Raw genomic sequence first — 19,488 nt, forward strand, 5'->3', positions numbered from 1 at the left:
CGCTCGCCCGCCGTCCACTGCTTTCAAGACTCTGTCCCCTGCCCTCGGGGCTCTCAAATTGCCGCAGCGTCCCCAGCTCAACCCGCCCTCACCCAGGACGGCCGAGGGCGCCTCACGCCGCGCGCCCAGCCCTGATCAAAGATGGCCTCGCCCCCCCCCACCCCCCCGCGGGCTTCCCGCCCTCACCCGGCACGGCGGCCCCGCCCCGGCCCCCATTGGCCGGCGGGCGCGACGCCGCGGCGGCCATGTTGAGTGCGGCCGCATCCCGTCCTGCCGCGCGGGCAGCGCTGCCGGAAGCGGGCGCGGGGCGGTTGTTGACAACATGGCGGCCGCGGGCGCCGCCGCGGGAGGAAGAGGCGGAGGGAGCGGCGGCGGCGGGCGGGCGCAGCAGCCTCATTCATAGGACCCGGCGCGCTGCCCTCCCTCCCGCCTTCCCCCGCCCCGGCGGCCGCCTCGCCCCCTCCCTGGCGCTATGTCCTTCTTCAGGCGGAAAGGTAGGGGGGCGGTGGGAGGGCGGCCGCCGGGCTCGTCCCCCGCGCGGCTGCCGGGCCCCGGCCCTGCCCCTCCGGGCACCGCCACCGGGCCCCGCGAGGACGCTCGGGCCCTGAGGAGCGGCCTTCCCGCCAATGACGGTCAGTGCCGGCGGCCGCGTCCTCCCGCGGGGTTGGGAGGGCTCGGGGGGGCCGGGGCCGGGCGGGGCTCGGGGCGCTCGGCTGCCGCCCGGGCTCTCCGGTGACCGGCAGCGACCGCCGGGTGCGGCCCCCGAGCTGCCGGGGCTCACGGCGGCTCCGGACGGTGGCTGTAGCACCTCCCACGCCTCGTGCGGGGTTTGAGCCTTTGAGCACTTTACAGATGATTTTTTCACAACCGGCTGCGTAAAAAAATATAATGGGCTGAGAATGTACAGCAGCAGCTGCAAATCTGAGTGAAAAAGGGACTTCATCGCACTGAGCTCTCCGTGAAAACCAAAGGAGTCCTTGGGAGTTTATTCTGTAATGCATTTGTTAGGGGGCACAAGCTAGGATTTGAAATTCAGGGCTCCTGAAATATTTATAATACTCCGACGGCACAAATGGGTGCAGTTTAAGTGTTCTCTGGGAGTGCAGCGTTTTGAAGGCTCTTTGTGCTCGTGCTGCAGGAAGGGCCCTGCGCTCTCGACTCGCACAGTTGTGGTTTGGGTGGTTTTTGTTGGAAGTGCCCCTTGGAAAAGTTCTGTTACCTCTTGATGCTGTAGCTCGAGCAATGCAGCCGTTGATGATCTGATGCAGCGCTGTCCTAAAGCCTTTCTGGGTTACTGAACCCAAAATGCACATCCTGGGAGGCAAGAACGTGGTACCTGGGGTGATGTTGATGCTCTTGGCTCACACATCCTCTGGAGCTTGCTCAACCAAAGCAGCAGCATTGCAAATGTCATTCTTTGGGGAGGTTAGCGCAGTAGTTGTGGGAGAAATGAGTCTAAATTTCTGTCCTTATTAGCAGATCTAAAGACTCTTGAAGCCACTGAGGGCCTTGCAAGTGCCACGATCCTTTTTGGGGTGTTCATATACAAACGTTAAGCTGCAGAATAAAACTCTGATAGTGGTTATAAACTCTTCAAAAAGAGCTCCTGCTACTTTGTTGAGAATTGTGGAGCTGAGGTTCCATCCTGATGTGGGATCACAGGGACAAGGTCATCTTGGGTGGAAACTTTCTCAGGGAGAAAGCCATGAAAGGTCTGATTATCTGAGAAGTGTAATTGAGGATCTGTGTTCCTTTGATTAAAGGATCTTTGGTCAGAGAGGCAAATCAGCACTAAATGCCCAAGAGAGACGCTCTGAAGGAGAGGAGAAAAGTAACCTTTCATCTGGGCTGTGCATAAAACACTGCTTGCTGTAATCTCCGTTTTTAGATTTGGCTTTTAGAGAAGATTTAAACTGAAGCTGCGAGGAAAGCAGCACATTAAGGCGTAGGATAAAGCTCTGGCCACGTGCAGTCCAAAATCCTACAAACACCAGTGTTCCTGGGGTGAGCTGTCGGTGTTTAAGACGATAATGCAGTGAGTGAAAATGAAAACTAATTTTAAATTAAACCGTAGCAAGGATCATAAAGCAACTGACCTGTAGAAAAATCAGAACCGAGGGTGAAGTGTGTTTATAGCTCGGGCCTTAAAATAAAGGTCTGGCAGACTGAGGGTGGATAATGGGTTGAGAAATCAAAGTATAACAGGTGAGCTGGGTGCTCGAGGGCAGGTTATGAAACTGCTGCCAGTGGAACAGCTCATCCCTGGGGATATCTTGGGAATAACATGCAGTCCCCACAGCCTGGCTGACCTCAGCAGGTTCTCATTGGTTTTTGACACACTGTGAACAGTTTTTGGGTTCGTTAAGAGCATTTCAAGATGTGAATTAAAACTCCGGAATGTCACGTGCTGATTTGGCACCCTTTGGAATGGGATTGGCCACTGGAAGCCTCACCCTCAGTCCCTGTTCTGTGGTTCCGTCTGGTTTCACACAGGCACCACACAGCATCCGCTTTTTGGGGGAAGTGAAAGTGAACTCTGGTAGTGAAACTTCACTCTCTAAAATTTGGGCTTGTCCTGGATTGGAGCCGATTTTGTCCCCTGCTGTTACTGATGTCACTTGGTTGTGCTCAGAGCTGCTGGGGACAGAAGCAGCCTGTGTGGAAAGGGTTGGGACACGACCCTGGAGTCTGTATTTCCAGTAGTAAGTAGGTATTTAGGGAGGAACTGAGTAGCTGGTAAGAAGGAACAGAGGTATTTAAACTGAAAATAGGCTTATGGAGGACTCTGGTGTGAAAGCCAAGAGTTACTGCTGATAGCTAGGAACTGATTTGATGAAATATTGAGTGATTTGGGAAAGATGAGGGTTTGTAGAGGTCTCTTGGTTCCCTTTGTGCCTCAGTGTTCTTCAGACATGCAGCTTTTCTCGGTGATTTCTCCCCTGCCCATCGGCTCCAGTTATGTAAAGGCTGGTTACTGTCCCTGCTCACAGCTGCATCGGGCTGCAGGAGGTCAGTGTGGAGAGAATCTGCCTCTTTTAATGGACACCTAAACCCCTCTGTCAGAGAATGTGCTCCTTGGCAGCTTAAATTTTCGACCCCGAGTTGCCAGTTTGCAGCCCTGCAGTGTTTGTGCTCGCAGGGGAGGCTGGCAGGCAGTGCTGCAGCCACCGGGGCAGGGCAGTTATGTAACCGGAGACTGAAGTTCCCCTTTAAAATATTTAAAATCCTTAGGTCGGAATAGGAATGCTTTGGATGGGTTTTTTTTTTTAATAATGTGTTTTGTGATGTAAATGTGTGATTGTGCTGGGCTGTGACTTGTGGTTACCTCAGGAAGGGCTCCACAGTCGGTGTTCAGGGACGACCTATTTGTAGTAATAATCCTTGCCTGGAGCAGCCTCCCTGGTAGATCACACTCTCCAGTATCACCCCTGCATTTGTTTCTCTGCCACATTTTATTCTTGTGTTAAACAGACCTTCTCCTTCACTTCCTTTAGGAGCTTCCTTTAAAAAAATAGTAATATTCTTTAAAAAAGAAATCCTCAAAGTGCTTTTCCATCACAGCTTTTTACACTGTTATCTCCCCATCAGTTGCTCACCCGGGGTTTGATGATGATTAAGCAAAACTATTTGTGAGAGATTAAACTGTTTGCAGGGAGTTTCCAGAGCATTTCTTTGGTATCCATCCTGTGCATGGAAGCAGCTCCATGGAGCCAGAGCCAGTCCACATCTCCTCAGCGTTGGGTGTTGTGCTGCTCTTCCTGTAATACAAGGGAGATGTTTTTAGGTGATTTTTGGTTCACAGAGAGCACCTGCACTTGAAACACACCTTTCCCACTCTTCCCAGTTCATGCTGTTTATTAAAGTCACCCTGAATGTAGCTTTAATCTGTAGACAGCAAACATCTTCCTCCATGGTAATTTTAACAGACTGTATTTCATTAAACTTAATTAATGGATGATAAGGTTTTGCTTTTGAAAGTAAGGCAACAGAAAAGCTTTGAAAGCCTCTGCCAGTTACTGGATGTGCAATTTAAATGAGAAATCAGTTTTAACAAAATTACGGTTTCCATCTGCCTCTGATACTTGCTGATGTTGGGAATTCTATGTCCCTTCTCAGGTAAATGCCATTAGTGACCCGAAACAGCATTAACATTTTCCCTTGTATTTTACAGTGAAAGGCAAAGAACAAGAAAAGACCACAGATGTGAAAGCAATTAAAAGTAAGACCAAACTTTTGTCTGTAAATTCAGATCTCTGCCATTTTTTATCTTAGCCAGCAGGATCATTTCCTTACTCCTGAGCATAGAGCTGACCTGTGCATCAAACCCAAACCAAACCCAAAAGTTAATTCTGTTTCTGGATATTTATAGTAACTGATCTTTCCTCCTCGTCTTGCTGAATCTGTAGGGGCAGAAGGTTATTAAGTTATGTCAGGCATGAGCTTTAATTCAAAGTGATCAGGCAATCCGGTCACCTTGCACGTGGTGGTTGTTCCTTATCCACAACAAATTGCTCCTGAAGTTTCTTGCTCAGGTGTAGTGTCCTTTGGAGTTTGAAAAGTGCAGCTTCACTGTGTCTGATTTGCAGAAGCAGCTGCAGATTTAACTTTGATGTGGCTTATGAGGCTGAAGATTCAAATCCTGGATGAGCCATTCTGCTGCTGCTCTGTGTGGTGCAGAGATCCTGCTGCTAAATAAATCTCTTAGGAAAGGAGACAAGATCTTGGTGGAAAAGAGATTTATAAACTGTGGGAAAACAAGTTTGCTTATCCTGTCAGTTTTTCTTGCAGTACTGAAAGGAGATGAGGTAAATGCCTGAATCTGATCTGTTACTTTTATACCCTCAGACAAAATCCTGTTTCTGTACTTGGTAATGTGTTATCTGCACATCAAGAGAAAATTACAGGGTTTTTTCGCCTTGGTGGTCTGTCTTACAAATCAAATGCAGGAAACAGTGAGTTGCACCCATTCCATAGCCACACCTCACCTTTCAGTGCAACTACCAGTATGGTGACCCTGAAAATAAAAACAAACGTGAAAGTTTATAGTATTGCACATTGTGAGCTGCTGCAGCAGAAAGCACCTTTGTTTGACCCTTAAAGAAAGTAGAACTTTTTTTTTCTCACATGTCCATAATATTAAATTAAATTTAAATCTAATTGACAAAAGCCTGTAGCATTATGAGGAATGTGCCTCTGGCTCTACACAAGTAGCCTCCACCACATTTTCCCATTGCTGCCATCCCTTGGCCTTGGAAAGAAGATATTTTCTCCATTATTGCTGGTATGAAATACCCAGAGGCTTTGTAAGAAGCAGCAAGTGGTGTCTTGGTGTGCAACCCTGCAACTGCACAAACACTTGGCAATAATTTAAGTGTTTCCACTCTCCTGTACCATCGCTCCTGAGGTATCTGTGCTGTGCCATCCAAGTGTGAAATTGTCAACTGCTGTCATAAAATTTGGAATAAAAATAAAGTGGTGCAGCGTGGAAGTAATGAAACCCAAGTTGGCTGACACCTTGATGGAACACATCCCTGCGAGGTGCTGAGATAATCAGCTCATCTGATGTGCTTTATTTTTGAGTCAGAGGTGTAAGATGTCCCTGCACAACATCCTCACCTAACACAGCTTCCTGAGAGCTTTGGAATCTGCTGTGAGCATGTTTGGGGTTTTTTCAGCTTTATTAACAGTTAGGCAGAATTTTGTGTGAGGAAGTTCTTAATTGTTTTTTTTGAGCTCCAGTAGCCACTCGTGTCCTAAAGCAGGCAGAGGGGGTTAAGTACATAACCTGGGTTTCATCAGAGGTATTTCCCTATTGCTTTTTTTTTTCTCTTGCAACCAAGCAGAAGGAAAAAAAATTTTTTTTGAGAAATACTCTCATTAAACCTCACAGATAGCTTTGTAGTTCAGGATTTTTTAACCTTCAAAAAGGCATGGAAATGGATTGGCAGGAGCATTGGAACTAAACTGAATTGTTGGCAGAATATTCAGCTGTCACAGTAGTGGTTATCAAGGAAGCAGGAAGACTCAGGAATATTTCACATGTAAACTTAGTCATGGCATCTGCTGAATAAGGAAAATAGAGGTGAGTGGGAGTGAGTTTATTCTTGCTGTAATAAAACTTGTGGTCTTTAATCAGACCCTTGATCAGACATGACACACAGTGGTACAGTGAGGTTTTAATCAGACTGGCTCTTGCAAACTCCCTGGTATATTTTGGGGTGGTTAGCATCGGGCAATGTTTAGAAGAGGTCTTGGGGTCCTTGTTCTTTAACAATTTCTGTCCTGATTCCAGCTCCAATCCCACTACATTCCCCTCAGAGAAGCACTAGGAATCATGCCTTGCTGGAGGCTGCAGGACCAAGCCATGTGGCCATCAATGCCATCTCTGCCAACATGGACTCTTTCTCCAGCAGCCGCACAGCTGCCCTCAAGAAGCAGCCGAGTCACATGGAAGCTGCTCACTTTGGAGACTTAGGTAAGGCTGTAATTATGTCAACTTTTCTTTTTATTCTGTGTGTTCCTGGTGCACTCACCATCCCTTGGGTTTCAGGTAAACAAATAGGTAATAAAAGCATGGTTGCTGTTACAGTAGCATCTGTGTTACCCTGGGAGGGTTTTGAAGAGAACAGACAATTCCTTTACTGTGTCATTGTGTTGGAATTGCCTCGTCACAGTTACATTACAGGACACTTTTGTATCCAAGACATGGTACAATGCGCACTCACTCCCTTTTATGTTTCCCTTTAGGCAGATCGTGTCTGAACTACCAGGCTCAAGAGACCAAATCAAGTCTTTCCAAGACCCTTGAACAAGTCCTGCAGGACAGTGTAGCCCTCCCTTACTTCATCCAGTTCATGGAGCTGCGCAGGATGGAGCACTTGGTGAAATTTTGGTTAGAGGCCGAGAGCTTCCACTCCACGACCTGGTCGCGCATCCGCGCGCACAGCCTGAACACGGTGAAGCAGAGCTCCCTGGCAGAGCCCGTTTCCCCCTCCAAACAGCAGGAATTGGCCTCCTCTCCTCCTGCTGGGTGGCTGGAGGAGAGGCTGGAGGGCTCTGGCACAGCCCGGCTGCTCCAGCCCGAGCCCGACAGAACTGCCAGCAGCCAGAACCACGTGGGGCTGCCGGGGCAGGGGAGCCACAGCAGCAGTGCTCTGTGTCTGAGCAAACCAGAGACAGGGACTCCATCTCTTCCAGCTGATCAGCAAGAATCTTCCAAGCTTCCAGTATCAAATAGAAACAGCCCCTCCTCTGCACTAAAGGACTTGTCAGGAAAACTCATGAAAAGTAAGTGTTGTGTGTTTCCTTTGGTGAAAAAGGTGGGAAGTGGGGAATGTTTTTGCTGCTGTTGCTTTGTGCAGGGAGCTGCCTCAGTTCTCAGGGGCTTAGCAAGAAAGTTTTATGTATCACTGATGTTAACTTGCTGCTCACCAGTTTGAGCTGTGTATTGTTGGACTTGTTTAAAAATAAAAAAGCTGCTGAAGAGACTTCAAAATCATTGTGTGCTCAATGAGCTTAGGTTGCTTCTGTTCTTCCATGTGTAATCATTAGAAATGAAGATGAACATTGCAATGTCCAGTTCTTCCCTCACCCATCCCATCCCACCTTGAAAGAATTGCAGAAAGTTTGGGTGATGGGGCTGAGAATTGATAATTAACTTGCCATGGAAGGTAAATATCCTGTATTACATAAAATGACATTAAGTAGTGGTTGCAAGAGACTTGTGGAGATTTATGTGTGGAATGTACTGTTTTTGTTCTTGGATTTATTTGATAGAGTTCCTCCCCTTGTAACTGATTTGTTGTCATTTGGATTCCACCTCTTCAGAGGCTGCTGGAAGTAAGGATGAAATTAAAATATTTCCTTTTGGTAGTGAGCTACATGCACAGTAACATGTTTCTCTACTTTGCATCTATTCAGTCCTCCCTCATTTGTGCAAGTCTGCAGGCAAAAAGGAAACACTTCTTTCTTCATATTGGTTCCTTTTGTTTGCCCAACTGCTTCCTTGTGTTGCATCCCTTTCTCTTGCTGTTTGTCTTTCTCATGTAGTTATTTATCATGTGCCTCCACAATACATAACCTCAGCCCCAAAGTCACTTAAACCAGGAAAAAGGAAAAGTCATGAAAGCACCTCTGCTTTCTGATGTCCAAAAAGAATTTGAAAACACAGGGTCCTTCTTGAGAAATTAGAAAAGAATTTGAGTGTAAATTTTTCTCTCTTCCAGAGCCAAGTCCGAAGTCTCAAAAGATGATGTGTAAAACACTTGAGGCGTCCCATTTTAAGATTTTTTTTTTCCTTGTAATTCCTTTATAATGCAAGTGATTTCTTTTCTCTGATGAGAGCTAAAAACTGGGAACTTCACTTGCCTGAAAGGTGCTGCTTCTGGGACTACAGTGTGCAGCTGAGGAAGTGGGTTCTGTCTTGTGTGGTGGTAGGGAAAATTTGGAGCGGTGTTGTTCTATTCCATCTTAGTCAGTCCATGCTGGGTTTGTTGTGACCTGGCTGGAGCTCACACAGTCCCTGCAGCTGGTCAGGAGCAGAATATGAATATCCTGTAATGGACTGGAAGGAAACACCACTGAGAATTAGACACCTGCTTTTCTGAAGAGCAGACATTTGTTACTCACTCATGCCAAGGAATTCCAAGTTTGATTCTGTGTTTCTTCCCTGCAGGTATAGAACGGGATGCAGTTAGTACTTTTACCAAATATATTTCTCCAGATGCTGCTAAACCAATCCCTATTACAGAAGCAATGAGAAATGACATAGTTGGTAAGAAAGAATAACTGCTTCCTCATTTCAGAGCTGCTCTGTCCCCATAAAAACTTATCTCTGATGCATCACACACTTGTATTTATCTTTATTTTTATGAATTTTAAAGGCAGCTGTAAAAAGATGGTAGATTACAAGTATTAGTGGGTCTGACCTTCAGCAGTGCTGTGAATATCCTCAGAAAAACTTCCAGAGATTTTGTTTCAATTCGGGAAAGAATTCTTGGTGGTTATGGAGAGGATCCATATGAGTCTCAATCAAATATTTTAGCCCTGTTATTATCATCTGGCCACCTGCAGTACTTTGAAAGCTCTTTGCTCAGTCAGAACCAGCTGATTCTGGTGAATTTGAACTGCAATTTTTCATTAACTAGTCCTTGCTCGTGCCTTTCAGCTCCATCAGCCAAACCCATGTTAAAACTAACCTGCTCTTTCTTTGCAGCAAAGATCTGTGGGGAGGATGGCCAAGTGGATCCCAACTGCTTTGTTACAGCACAGTCTGTAGTGTTTAATGCCATGGAACAAGAGTAAGTTGATGCAATGGTTTGGGGTTTTGTGTCTCTTGTCCTAAAGGTTCTGTTTAAAATGTTTATGGGGACATAACCCTATCAGCACTTCTCTGTGCTGTCTTCTAGATTTGAAACTGCCCAGATCCCCTCCTCCAAATCCATTCTTGCTGAACTTGGCTGTTCACACTTGTTGTGTTCTTTATCTCTTTCTTTTTACAAACCTGCCCTGTTTCTTGCTTGTTTTGCTTTTATCCTACCAAAAGTATCAGAGTTCTGGGCAACAGCTAATTGGTTCTGAGGGTGCCTTGGATGCTGCTGACCCTGATAACTGATTGTCCCTGTCTCTGTGCAGGCACTTTAGTGAGTTTTTGCGGAGTCACCATTTCTGTAAATACCAGATTGAGGTGCTGACCAGTGGGACTGTGTATCTGGCTGACATTCTGTTCTGTGAGTCAGCCCTGTTCTACTTCTCTGAGGTGAGTGTCAGCATTTGGGTTTGCTTTTAGATCCCTTTCTAGCAAATGAAAAAAATCTGTTCATTCCTGGATGACTATAGATTGGATGTTAGGAAGGAATTGTTGTTCCCTGTGAGGCCGGTGAGGCTCTGGCACAGGGTGCCCAGAGAAGCTGTGGCTGCCCCATCCTGGAAGTGTCCAAGGCCAGGTTGGATGGGGCTTGGAGCAACCTGGGATAGTGGAAGGTGTCCCTGCTCATGGCAGGGAGGTGGAACTGGATAATTTTTAAGGTCCCCTCCCACCCAAACAATTCTGTGATTCTATGATACAATAAAAAACCCAAGGTGTGTGTTTTTCTAAGAGAAAATGCATTGAACCTTTTCCTGCCCCCATGTAGAACTAATTCAAATGTTCAGACCTGTCCATTTTGTTGTGGAATGAGTATTTGTGACTTCCTCTCCAGTTAGGGAGTGCTTCTCAGAGTCTCTTTGCTTTGTAGAAGCTTTGACATAGGCATCTTGATCTTCACATTGTAGTGGCTTTGAAAGCTGAAGTGTTATTAGAGATAACAAATCATTCACCAGTGTTATGTGGAGAGGGCACCTTTAGGGATGTGATAGGTTAAATATAAGATTTCACATTTTCAGGCTGCTGCACCTTTAAGGAGTCAGCTCTTGACATATTTGTCCTGACAGTCTGAGGAGCTGATGTAGTTTGAAACTGCAGCTTGGGAAGCTGAGACAATGTGCTGAGCTCAGTATAAGCTAAATGTAGCATGAAAATGGTGTTTCCTGTCCTAGTATGAGACAAATAGTTTTTTGGAAACTGAGTGTAAAAATGAGTACAGAAAAGAAATGTCAGAAGTTTTTTTCGGGTTTTTTTGGGTGTTTTGTTGTTGTTTTTTTTTTTTCTCCAAGCAAGCTAAATCTGTCTGCAACAGAAATTCAAAATACTGTGTCTTGGTGGTAATTTTACCACTAATATATGGACTATGTTCCTTCTTCTAAATGGGAAGAAGGAGGTTAAAAAGTTAATAAAAGTTTCTTGCTAGAACTTCTTTAATCTCTCCTCTTTTTCTGATTTCCCTTCCAGTACATGGAGAAGGAAGATGCAGTTAATGTATTGCAGTTCTGGCTGGCAGCAGATAACTTCCAGTCTCAACTTGCTGCCAAAAAAGGCCAGTATGATGGGCAAGAAGCACAGAACGATGCCATGATTTTGTATGACAAGTGAGGGAGTTCCAGAATTCTTTGTTTCTGTACCTGTGGTTTTGTGTTGTGCTGTGCACAAGGGACTTCTCTGCACTCTTGTGCTGTTCTGCTGAGGTGCATTTTATCAAGGTGGCATTTGATGTGTTTGCACACGTGAACTTTTCAAATTTTTTGATATACATGAGGGGAAATCCTTACAAGGATCCATTCTAAAACATAATTCAGAATTTTCAGGACTTGATTGCTTGAGTTTGGTTGGGAAATATCAAAGCTAATTGGTTGATGTTTGAAAATGGAAAGCATTTAAGCCTAATAGCAGATACAGCACTGCAGAAAAACCTTAGTGTTCAGGTAGTGTTATCCATGTAAAGTAGGCTGTAGAAACTGTTCTCACACATCATAAAAGCCAAGTAGTGCTTCTTCTTAGTATTGTGAAATATTTCCTTTTTTTAAGGAAGCAATCAGATCCTTTTTAATATCAGACTTTCACTCTCAGGAGAGGAACTTTGCTCCTGTATTTTGTGCTTCACCGTAGCAATAAGACAGCTGGGAGACAGACAGCACAACTGCTTCCAGGAAATGTTTGTTCTTAAGTGTGAGACTCTACCACAACTCGAGTTATTACCCAAGGAGGAAATAATAGTTGGAGAGGAAGCAAATGCTTCACTCTGAGGTTCATTGGTCATTCCCCTGCCTTAAACTTGGTTTGCAAGGGTGTGAGCAGTGGAGCCAATGCTGCTTCAGAGTTCTGGGTGTTTCCTGCTGCATTCCTGTTTCCCATTCTCTGTTTTTCATCTGTGTTTCAGGGCAGGGCTCTTAGAACCATTTCTGGGAGGGGTTTTCTCACCTGTAGTCAGTGGGGACCAGGTGTGTGCAGTGTCTGGGGGACAGGTGGGCCCTGGGCACCTACAGAGGTTTGCAAATCTTTTTTGTGTTTCCATGCCCTGCCCCAGGTACTTCTCCCTGCAGGCCACGCATCCTCTGGGCTTTGATGACTCTGTGAGGCTGGAAATTGAATCCAACATCTGCAGGGAGGGGGGGCCTCTCCCCAACTGCTTCACCACTCCCTTAAGGCAGGCGTGGACAACCATGGAGACGGTGAGATCCTTCTTCAGAGTGGGGTTCACACTTAGTGAAGGTGATGTGTGCCAGGTGTCCTCTGCAGCACCCCTGCTTTGTCCCGTTCCTTTACTGACTTCCTGTTTACCTGGATAATAGAACAGCTTCAGGAAAATCTGCCAGACTCTTTTCCCCAGCCTGATTTGAAGATACCACCCACTGGCTGCTGTTAATGCTCTGTGAAATGTTTGCCTCGGATGATTATTGCAGTTTAATGGAAGTAACAGAATTTCCTCTCATATGAATTGCTATCAACAGCTTATTTTATATCTTCAGAAAAATTTCCTTCCTCTTAGTAGGAGTTGTTTGCAAGTCTAATACAAGTGCTGTGGTTAATGGAAGTCTGGGATACTCAGATACCAGAATTGAATAATTTGATTCTGGAGCTGCAGAGAACTGTGAACAGTGAAGCAGAATAACTGTAAAGCCTGTTGGGCTCTCAAGCTTAGTTTCTAGAGGGGAAAACCCCCCCTTAAACTTCAGTTCCAGTTACTGGGGGATTTGATTAATAGGCAGTTGGGTTTGTTCATTTTGCAGTAGGATTAAAATTTAAAGCAAAGCGCTTGCTAATCCATGATAATTCCAAGTGTGGGTGCTTTTACTTGTGTTCCATCTGCACAAGGACTGAGGTGTTTGTGTGTTCTTCTCTAGCTGTGCAGACCAGCCTTGATTAAAGAGGACTCCTTCTTTCCCTCAGGTTTTCCTACCTGGTTTCTTGTCCAGCAACCTTTACTACAAATACTTGAATGACCTCATCCATTCAGTACGAGGAGATGAATTCCCAGGAGGGAACATTGCACTGAGTATTCATGGCCCTGGTAGCTCTCCTGACAGTGATTCCATAGGGAGCACGGATGGCTCTGCCTCTCAGGTACCAATTTGGGTTTTCTGTGTCCATATCCAAGTTTTCACCCTGTAAGGAAACACCATTCCACTTTTATTTAAGGCCTGTGTTGTATTAGGATGTGTTTAATCTGCCTGCTGCTCAGTTCTGTCAGAAGGGTGTCTCTGGTATTTGTTGTACCCAAAGCCTTGTGCTGCCGATATTTTTTGCATCAGTGATGTTTTTATTAAGCTGTTACTGTTACTGAAGACTTTTTCATGATGCCATAACATCTAGGAATGCTTTTTATTAGAAATAACACTATTTTATCAATACCATAGTTACAACTTCAGGTAACAATTGACACTTGTGAATATGCTATCGAATTTAAATATAAACACGCAAGCTTTGTGTGCTCAGTTCTTTTAAAGTGCCAGATTGTCTGTCCTGAAGAGTAAACTCATTCCCAGGGCTGAAGGCGTCAATCTGCTCAAACACACAGCAGATTTTGGCTAACCTGTAACAAGGGCAGCTTGGAGACTGCAAGCCCAGCTGAGAGCAGAAGAGCCACGTGAGAGCTGCTTTTATTGCACTCTGCAGGGCTACCCTGAGCTTCAAATCCAGTATCCACACCGATGTTAGTCATGTCCTGGGTTTCCAGCAACTTGGAAGCTGTACTACCTGCTTGTACTATTTTTAAACCTCCTAATTTGCAAGGAGGGAATATTCCTCCCCTAGCTGCGAAGTGGGGAATAAAATCCGTGTTCTTGAAGCCTCCTGCTGCGTGATCCTCTGAGCAGGAGGAACTGCTGGTAATTGGCTGGGCAATTTAGGAAATGAGGTGCTGCTTTCTGTGGTGTGCATTCCTGCTTGTCTGAATAGGAGAATCTCTGGGTCTCTGCATATTTTTGCATAAAGAGCAGCAGGAAAGGAGCTGCCATCGGTATTCCTGTTCCGTGCTGAGGCGATAATGGATCGCTGTGTGTTGTGCTCTTCCTGCTGTTGCTCTGATGTTTCCTTTGCTTTTTTTCATAATCTTATATAAATACTCCAAGCCAGAAGATAAATGTTTGCTCTCTGTGCATGGGGGAGGCATCTGTGTTTGGGAATTGCTTACCAAGTGCAGGAGAGGGATGTTCCAGACTCACAACAAATGATTTGTGAGCACGCACAAATCTGTTGAGCTGATAATGCTCAGGCAGCAGCGTGTGCTGACCTGGGCTTTGTGTCTTTGGCTCTGTCCAGAGAACTTTATCATCCTCTGCTAAAAACAATGTCCTATGAGTTGGGAATTCAAGGCTGTGTAGACACTCTCTAATTCTTTGTACTCTTGCTTAGAGACTTGATGGAGGTTTGTCTGTGTTAAAAGCACTAAAATTGCAGTTTTGTTAAAAAGCTAGTAGCTGTCTGCATTGGGCACTAATACTTAGAATTTTTATTTGTAGTCCAATGTCAAAAAGGCTAATGTTAAAATCCTGAAAAATTTTGATGAAGCAATAATTGTAGATGCTGCAAGTCTGGATCCAGAATCTTTGTATCAACGAACATATGCAGGGTAAGGTTCTTTTCAGTGTATTGTTTCCTTTCTGGTTACATGTTTCACCTCTGTTTCATTTTTGCTGTGTCCTCCTGCATGGAGAGTAGGCCTAAATGCAAGATCTTAGTCCATGTCCTAATATTTGAAACTAAATTTATTTCAGTAGTGTGATTTAACACTGAATGAATGCTTCTTTGACCAAAGTGGCAGCTAGAAAAATATTGCTAATTGTTTTTTCTCTTCCTCTTAGTTATTCTTCCTCTTTGATTCCAAAATATAGCCAAGTGTATAGCCAAATGTAGCTTTCTATAATGCCAGAGTTCTTTTGATCACCCACGTGGTTCTTCACTCCTCTCCTCAGGAAGATGACATTTGGAAGAGTCAGTGACCTGGGGCAGTTCATCAGAGAATCTGAACCAGAGCCTGATGTCAAAAAATCAAAAGGTTTGCTTTGCTCTTTCTCTCCATTTCTGTAGACATCTGCAGAGCTGCTCTCTTCCCTACTGCAGTTAAGATAGGCAAAATGTTTGACTCTTTCCAGATCTGTTTTAAGCCAGATAGAGATGCCATGGGGATTGGCCTCAGCTGAGGCAAAACCCCTCTCTGGCCCAGTTTCCTATCCAAATTCTGCTTTTCTGGTCCAGCTGGACTCCGGGGAGCATGAGCAGCCTGTGGGAGTTGGAGCTGTCGATGGAACCTGGCAGGGATGGGAGCGTCAGCAGCTGAGCTGGTGATCAAACCTTCAAAGCTTTGGTCTTGAGATGAAACAGAACTGCAGCTCTCCACCTGCTTCCCACCCAGGCTGGGGACCTGCTGCTGGTGCTGCTTTTCAGCTCTGGGAAAGGCTCAGTGTCCAAATGGCTCCAGGCAGTCCCTTGTCTTTCCTGCCACTCCTCCATGTCCTGAATACCAGCAGAGCACACCCTTCAGAGGGATGACAGGAATCGGCTTTTTACCTCACTTTGCTGACATACCTTGTTTGCTGTTTTTATCTCAACCAGGGTCCATGTTTTCACAAGCAATGAAGAAATGGGTTCAAGGAAACACAGATGAGGTGTGTCCCCTTTCACGTTCTCCTTGTGACTTCACACTTTAGAGAAATAAAGCGTTGATGTTCTGAATCCTGGCTGTTATCTCTGAGTATCTTTTTGCTGCACCAAGAACAGGTTGATTCTGTGTGCTAAATATAATTTGATTGCATGTATGTGTGAAACTAGTTTGATCTTTGCCAGTGCTTGCTGGTTGAACTAATTAAGTGTGTGCTTGTGTGGCTTTATATATCTACAAGTAGGGGTGGAAGTGCTGTTTGATTTTTAAGGTGAAGTGGCCACTGCACATGGATTCCAGGCTGCATTTTTCCCCCTCTGAGGGGCTTGGACAAATCACCAAGAGATAAATCTAAAACCTCCACTAACTTCTTGGAAATTGCATCAAGCCACAAGTACAATAATTGAAGTTACCACTGTACTTGGAGGCCAGGTGCGTTTCCATTGAGGGAATATTAAAAAGAAATAAATGCCCTAGGGTATATTACTGTGTCCTGCAGCCGTAGGGAGGAAGAGAGAAGATCCAGCAGGCAGGAACTGTGCAGCAAGATTGATTTATTTAATTACTTTACAAACTCTTTTATAGACTTTTTTCTTCATAGTCTAATTGGGCAAAGGACCAGCCACCCCTTGGGGGTGATTGGCTAAAATCCTAAAACATCCATTGTCAAAATATTTTTCTACTATACCATAAACAAGACTTTTCAAGGCTGCAGGTGTTTGGTTGTTTACATAACTATGCCACCTCTTCTGTGAGAGAGAAAAGTCTCTCATGGGCTTAGAAAATAGCAAGAAAATCCTTGCTAGCAGCATTTTTGTATCCTCAAGGGAGGATATGTTTATACAGGTTATGGAGTTGTGAAGCTTACCCTGACTCCAAGGTTCTGTCTGCGTTCTGCTGAGAGCACTGTGTTTTTCTTTTAAGAACTTAAGCTCTCTGTGTTTTGGGCTGTTTTTTCAGGCTCAAGAAGAGATGGCTTGGAGGATAGCAAAGATGATTGTCAACGACGTCATGCAGCAGGCGCAGTGTGAGCAGCCTTCGGAGACGGTCACCAAGGTAGGGGGGTGGAAAGGCTGCCTGTCTTTATCTGCCTCCAGCCAGGCTGTGGGAGGAGCAGAGCTCTCACTTGCCTTCCTCCTGTGGCTGAAACCCACGCTGGTAAATGTTCAAACCAGCAGAACATGAGAGGAAGAAATAAAGATTGGAAGTGTTTCGGCCTACGTGTGATGTGGGAATTTCTTAACAGATGCCTGTGGTGGTTCTGCTGTGAAAGCATTAAACTTGTCTTAGTTTGAGTCTACAAACTGCCTCGTTAGTTAAAAGGGTGATTTGTGCTGTGGGATGAATAGTGTAATTCCTTACTTGAGCTCACACTTGCTGGTTCCTCTTAGTCAGTAGTGGAATTTCTGCCTGAGGTGTCAGTAAAACTCAGCAGCTGTGAATTTGTCTTGTTGGGTGCACTCATTTACACAATTCTGTCTCCAGACTTTAAAAAGACACAGTAGCCCTGTCCATAGGTTTAGTGTTCTATATTGTTTATGTTGTTGTACAGCCCATGTATTCTCTGTCTAAAAAATCCCAGTTCTGATGTAGCAGTTGGATTTTGTGAAATATTGGTGACAGCAGGTTACCAAGTTAATGTCTGGTACTTCTGACTTTCAGGCATCTGAGTTTCTAAAAACTTACTTGCATTATGTTCAGTTATTGAAGGTAAACATGTGCCAAAGCCCAGTTTTTTGATCCAAATAGGTGGATCCATAGTTTCACTGTGTGAATGTTTTCTTTCTAACAGAGCAGTAACATTTAAGTGACTTGTATAATGATTTCACTTAACAGCTTGGCTGCAAATGATACAATTCCAGTCTGCCTGGATGAAAAGGTCGCTCAGCAGAGTATTTAGAAATATCAAATGGCTGCAGATGCTCTGGATTCAATTAAGCAAGTAATCAAAAGGTTGAGTGTGTTTGGATTAGGTTTGGGGTTTTTTTCTCCCCCAAACTCAAACATACCTGGCTTCAATGTTTTTAAACACAAAATGTCTTTCTATTGAGCAATTGCCTTGCATATTTTAGGGTAAAATGAACTTTTTTTTCCTTTTCCAGCTATGATTTTAGAAACTCCAGGACAGGAAATCTGGTTTTCCACTTTGAGAACAAGTGAACTTTCCCTATTGGTGGATTCTTTAACACAGCCAATAAAAACAAAGCACTGTTACTCCAACCACCGGAATCTCCCTCATTTCTAAGGAAGAATGAAAAAGAAGCAATCCTGGACCTCCACTGTAGAGAGTGAAGAAACACTTTTTCCTGGTGTATGTGGCATTCACAATAATGATGGTTCTGAGATGAAGATGCAGTTTACAAATGTGTCGCTGAGAAACTGTGATCGACTTCACAAATACTTGACCCTGTCTCAAAAAAAGGCTTTTAAGCAAAATAATCTGGAATGGGACACAGAGGCCACAACAGAGGGGAGGGTTTTGCTGTAGTTTCTAGTTCTACTGCTTGTAATTTTTAAACTCAGAATTGGAAGGGCCATGGGGCACATCCTGGAAGGGTGAATCCATTGGCAGTGAATGACCTGGAAAGCTCCGAGTTTAATTTTCCGTTACTTGAAATAGATGAGCATTCAGCTGTAAGATAAATGTATTTTACTTCATAACTGCATTAACTTTGAAGGCAGTGTAGAAGGGTCAGGAGCTCCTACACCTGCACACACACACCCACCCACACCTCCCCTGCTTCCACCATGGAGCAGCTCCAAGGCTGGTCCTGCAGCCCCTCTGCTCCCAGAGCTCACCTTCCGAGCAGGTTGGACCCTGCAGAGACTGCTCCACTTCCTGTCCTCACCATCCCACGAGCAAGGAAAAAAGTAATTGCTGCCATTCTCCATCGCTTGTTGTCCTCCACCCAACATAGTATCTAATTCCAGATGTTTGGTTTACAAGGAAAAACAATTTTTAATGACCTCTGGCCTTCTTCCTGACACTGTTAACACTTACCATGTTACACAGCACCTCTTTTTTTTCCCCAGCAGATTGATTTTGCAGGGTAGCAGAAGTACTCAGTGTCTCACCGTTACGTTACTGCTGCATTTTTAGTATACAACACTTTTATTTTGGGTCTTTTTTTTTTTTTACTCTAATGATTGCTTTTTTCCTCAAACTTGTGCAAAGAAATCACTATGCGAAGAACTCAAATCATTTCCAATGTTCAGAATATCTTGATTGACTGGAAAGTGTTATTCTGTTGCAATATTTGATTGTATAGAGACACACTGTATTGTTATGAAAAAGCAGAAAAGGCTGTGTATAGGTTTTTGGTACTATGTACCACCTCTTATTTCTCTCATACCCAAGCATTCATGTACTTAAAACATACTATATTTAATTGTGTTTTGATTTAAAATACATAAATATTAAAATTTGCGTCGATTTTCTGTTTTCATGTTTGAAGTTACAGGGGATGTTTTTTTAATGAGAGTTTCAGGGGTAATTTTGCCCACCTTTCTTAATGGATTACGTTAATGGCAGTGTGGTGAGTAAGATTAACTCTTACTCAAATAATAAATAAGGTGTTCGGTCACAGGACATGGCACAAGTTAGGCTGGGACAGGGGTAGAGGGGCAGGTTTGGTCCTGGAGTGCAGTATTGAACCACACTTCTGAATTCTCTAAGATAAACTCTCCCCTATTTTAGTGCCCCTCTGACTCAGTTTCCCCCTGGGCAGGATCCCGGCGAACCCTGGGTGTGTTCAGGGATTGCCGGGCACAGATTAGGGTACGGATATTGCTCAGGGCTGTGTTTCCTTAAGCTGTGGGCCGGATTGAGCGTGAGCAGCTCGGCCTGTCTTGAGTCGCTTTGGTCTCGCACCCCTGAGCTTTTAGAGCCGCGGTGAGCTCCGCCCGCCCGGGCCCCGCGGGACTTGTCCCGGCGCGGCCTCGAACCTGCGGCTCCGGGGCGAGCGCGGCGCGCACCGCCGGCCGCCAGGGGGCAGCAGCGCCGCGCTCGGGCGCT

The 19,488-nt window shown here is 45.0% G+C and overlaps 1 protein-coding gene across 4 annotated transcripts; it reads left to right on the forward strand.

Moving 5' to 3' along the window:
- Positions 1 to 292: 292 nt before the first annotated feature.
- On the forward strand, positions 293 to 18,900 carry AKAP10 (A-kinase anchoring protein 10). Of its 4 annotated transcripts, XM_042026320.1 has the most exons (15): positions 295 to 632; positions 4,172 to 4,219; positions 6,293 to 6,475; positions 6,748 to 7,287; positions 8,675 to 8,773; positions 9,215 to 9,299; positions 9,634 to 9,757; positions 10,829 to 10,965; positions 11,901 to 12,045; positions 12,764 to 12,937; positions 14,335 to 14,444; positions 14,788 to 14,870; positions 15,428 to 15,480; positions 16,434 to 16,529; positions 17,576 to 18,900. In XM_042026320.1, the coding sequence occupies exons 1-15, from the start codon at positions 473 to 475 to the stop codon at positions 17,579 to 17,581; spliced, it is 2,043 nt and encodes a 680-aa protein (XP_041882254.1). In that variant the 5' UTR covers positions 295 to 472; the 3' UTR covers positions 17,582 to 18,900. The 4 variants fall into 4 exon arrangements, with proteins under 4 accessions (XP_041882252.1, XP_041882255.1, XP_041882254.1 ...); XM_042026318.1 differs by lacking the exon at positions 17,576 to 18,900 and having other exon boundaries at positions 293 to 632; positions 16,434 to 16,773; XM_042026321.1 differs by lacking the exon at positions 17,576 to 18,900 and having other exon boundaries at positions 294 to 494; positions 16,434 to 16,773.
- Positions 18,901 to 19,488: the final 588 nt, after the last annotated feature.

Source organism: Corvus kubaryi, unplaced genomic scaffold (assembly GCF_017639235.1).
Source record: "Corvus kubaryi isolate FWS band 111438036 unplaced genomic scaffold, C.kubaryi_AGA036_p1.0 37284, whole genome shotgun sequence".
Classification (NCBI taxonomy): domain Eukaryota; kingdom Metazoa; phylum Chordata; class Aves; order Passeriformes; family Corvidae; genus Corvus; species Corvus kubaryi.

Coding starts and splice junctions, on each gene's coding strand:
- AKAP10 (XM_042026318.1), top strand. CDS start 473: ATGTCCTTCTTCAGGCGGAAAGGTAGGGGGGCGGTGGGAGGGCGGCCG. Junction 8,774..9,214: donor AATGAGAAATGACATAGTTG/GTAAGAAAGAAT, acceptor CTTTCTTTGCAG/CAAAGATCTGTGGGGAGGAT. Junction 15,481..16,433: donor TTCAAGGAAACACAGATGAG/GTGTGTCCCCTT, acceptor CTGTTTTTTCAG/GCTCAAGAAGAGATGGCTTG.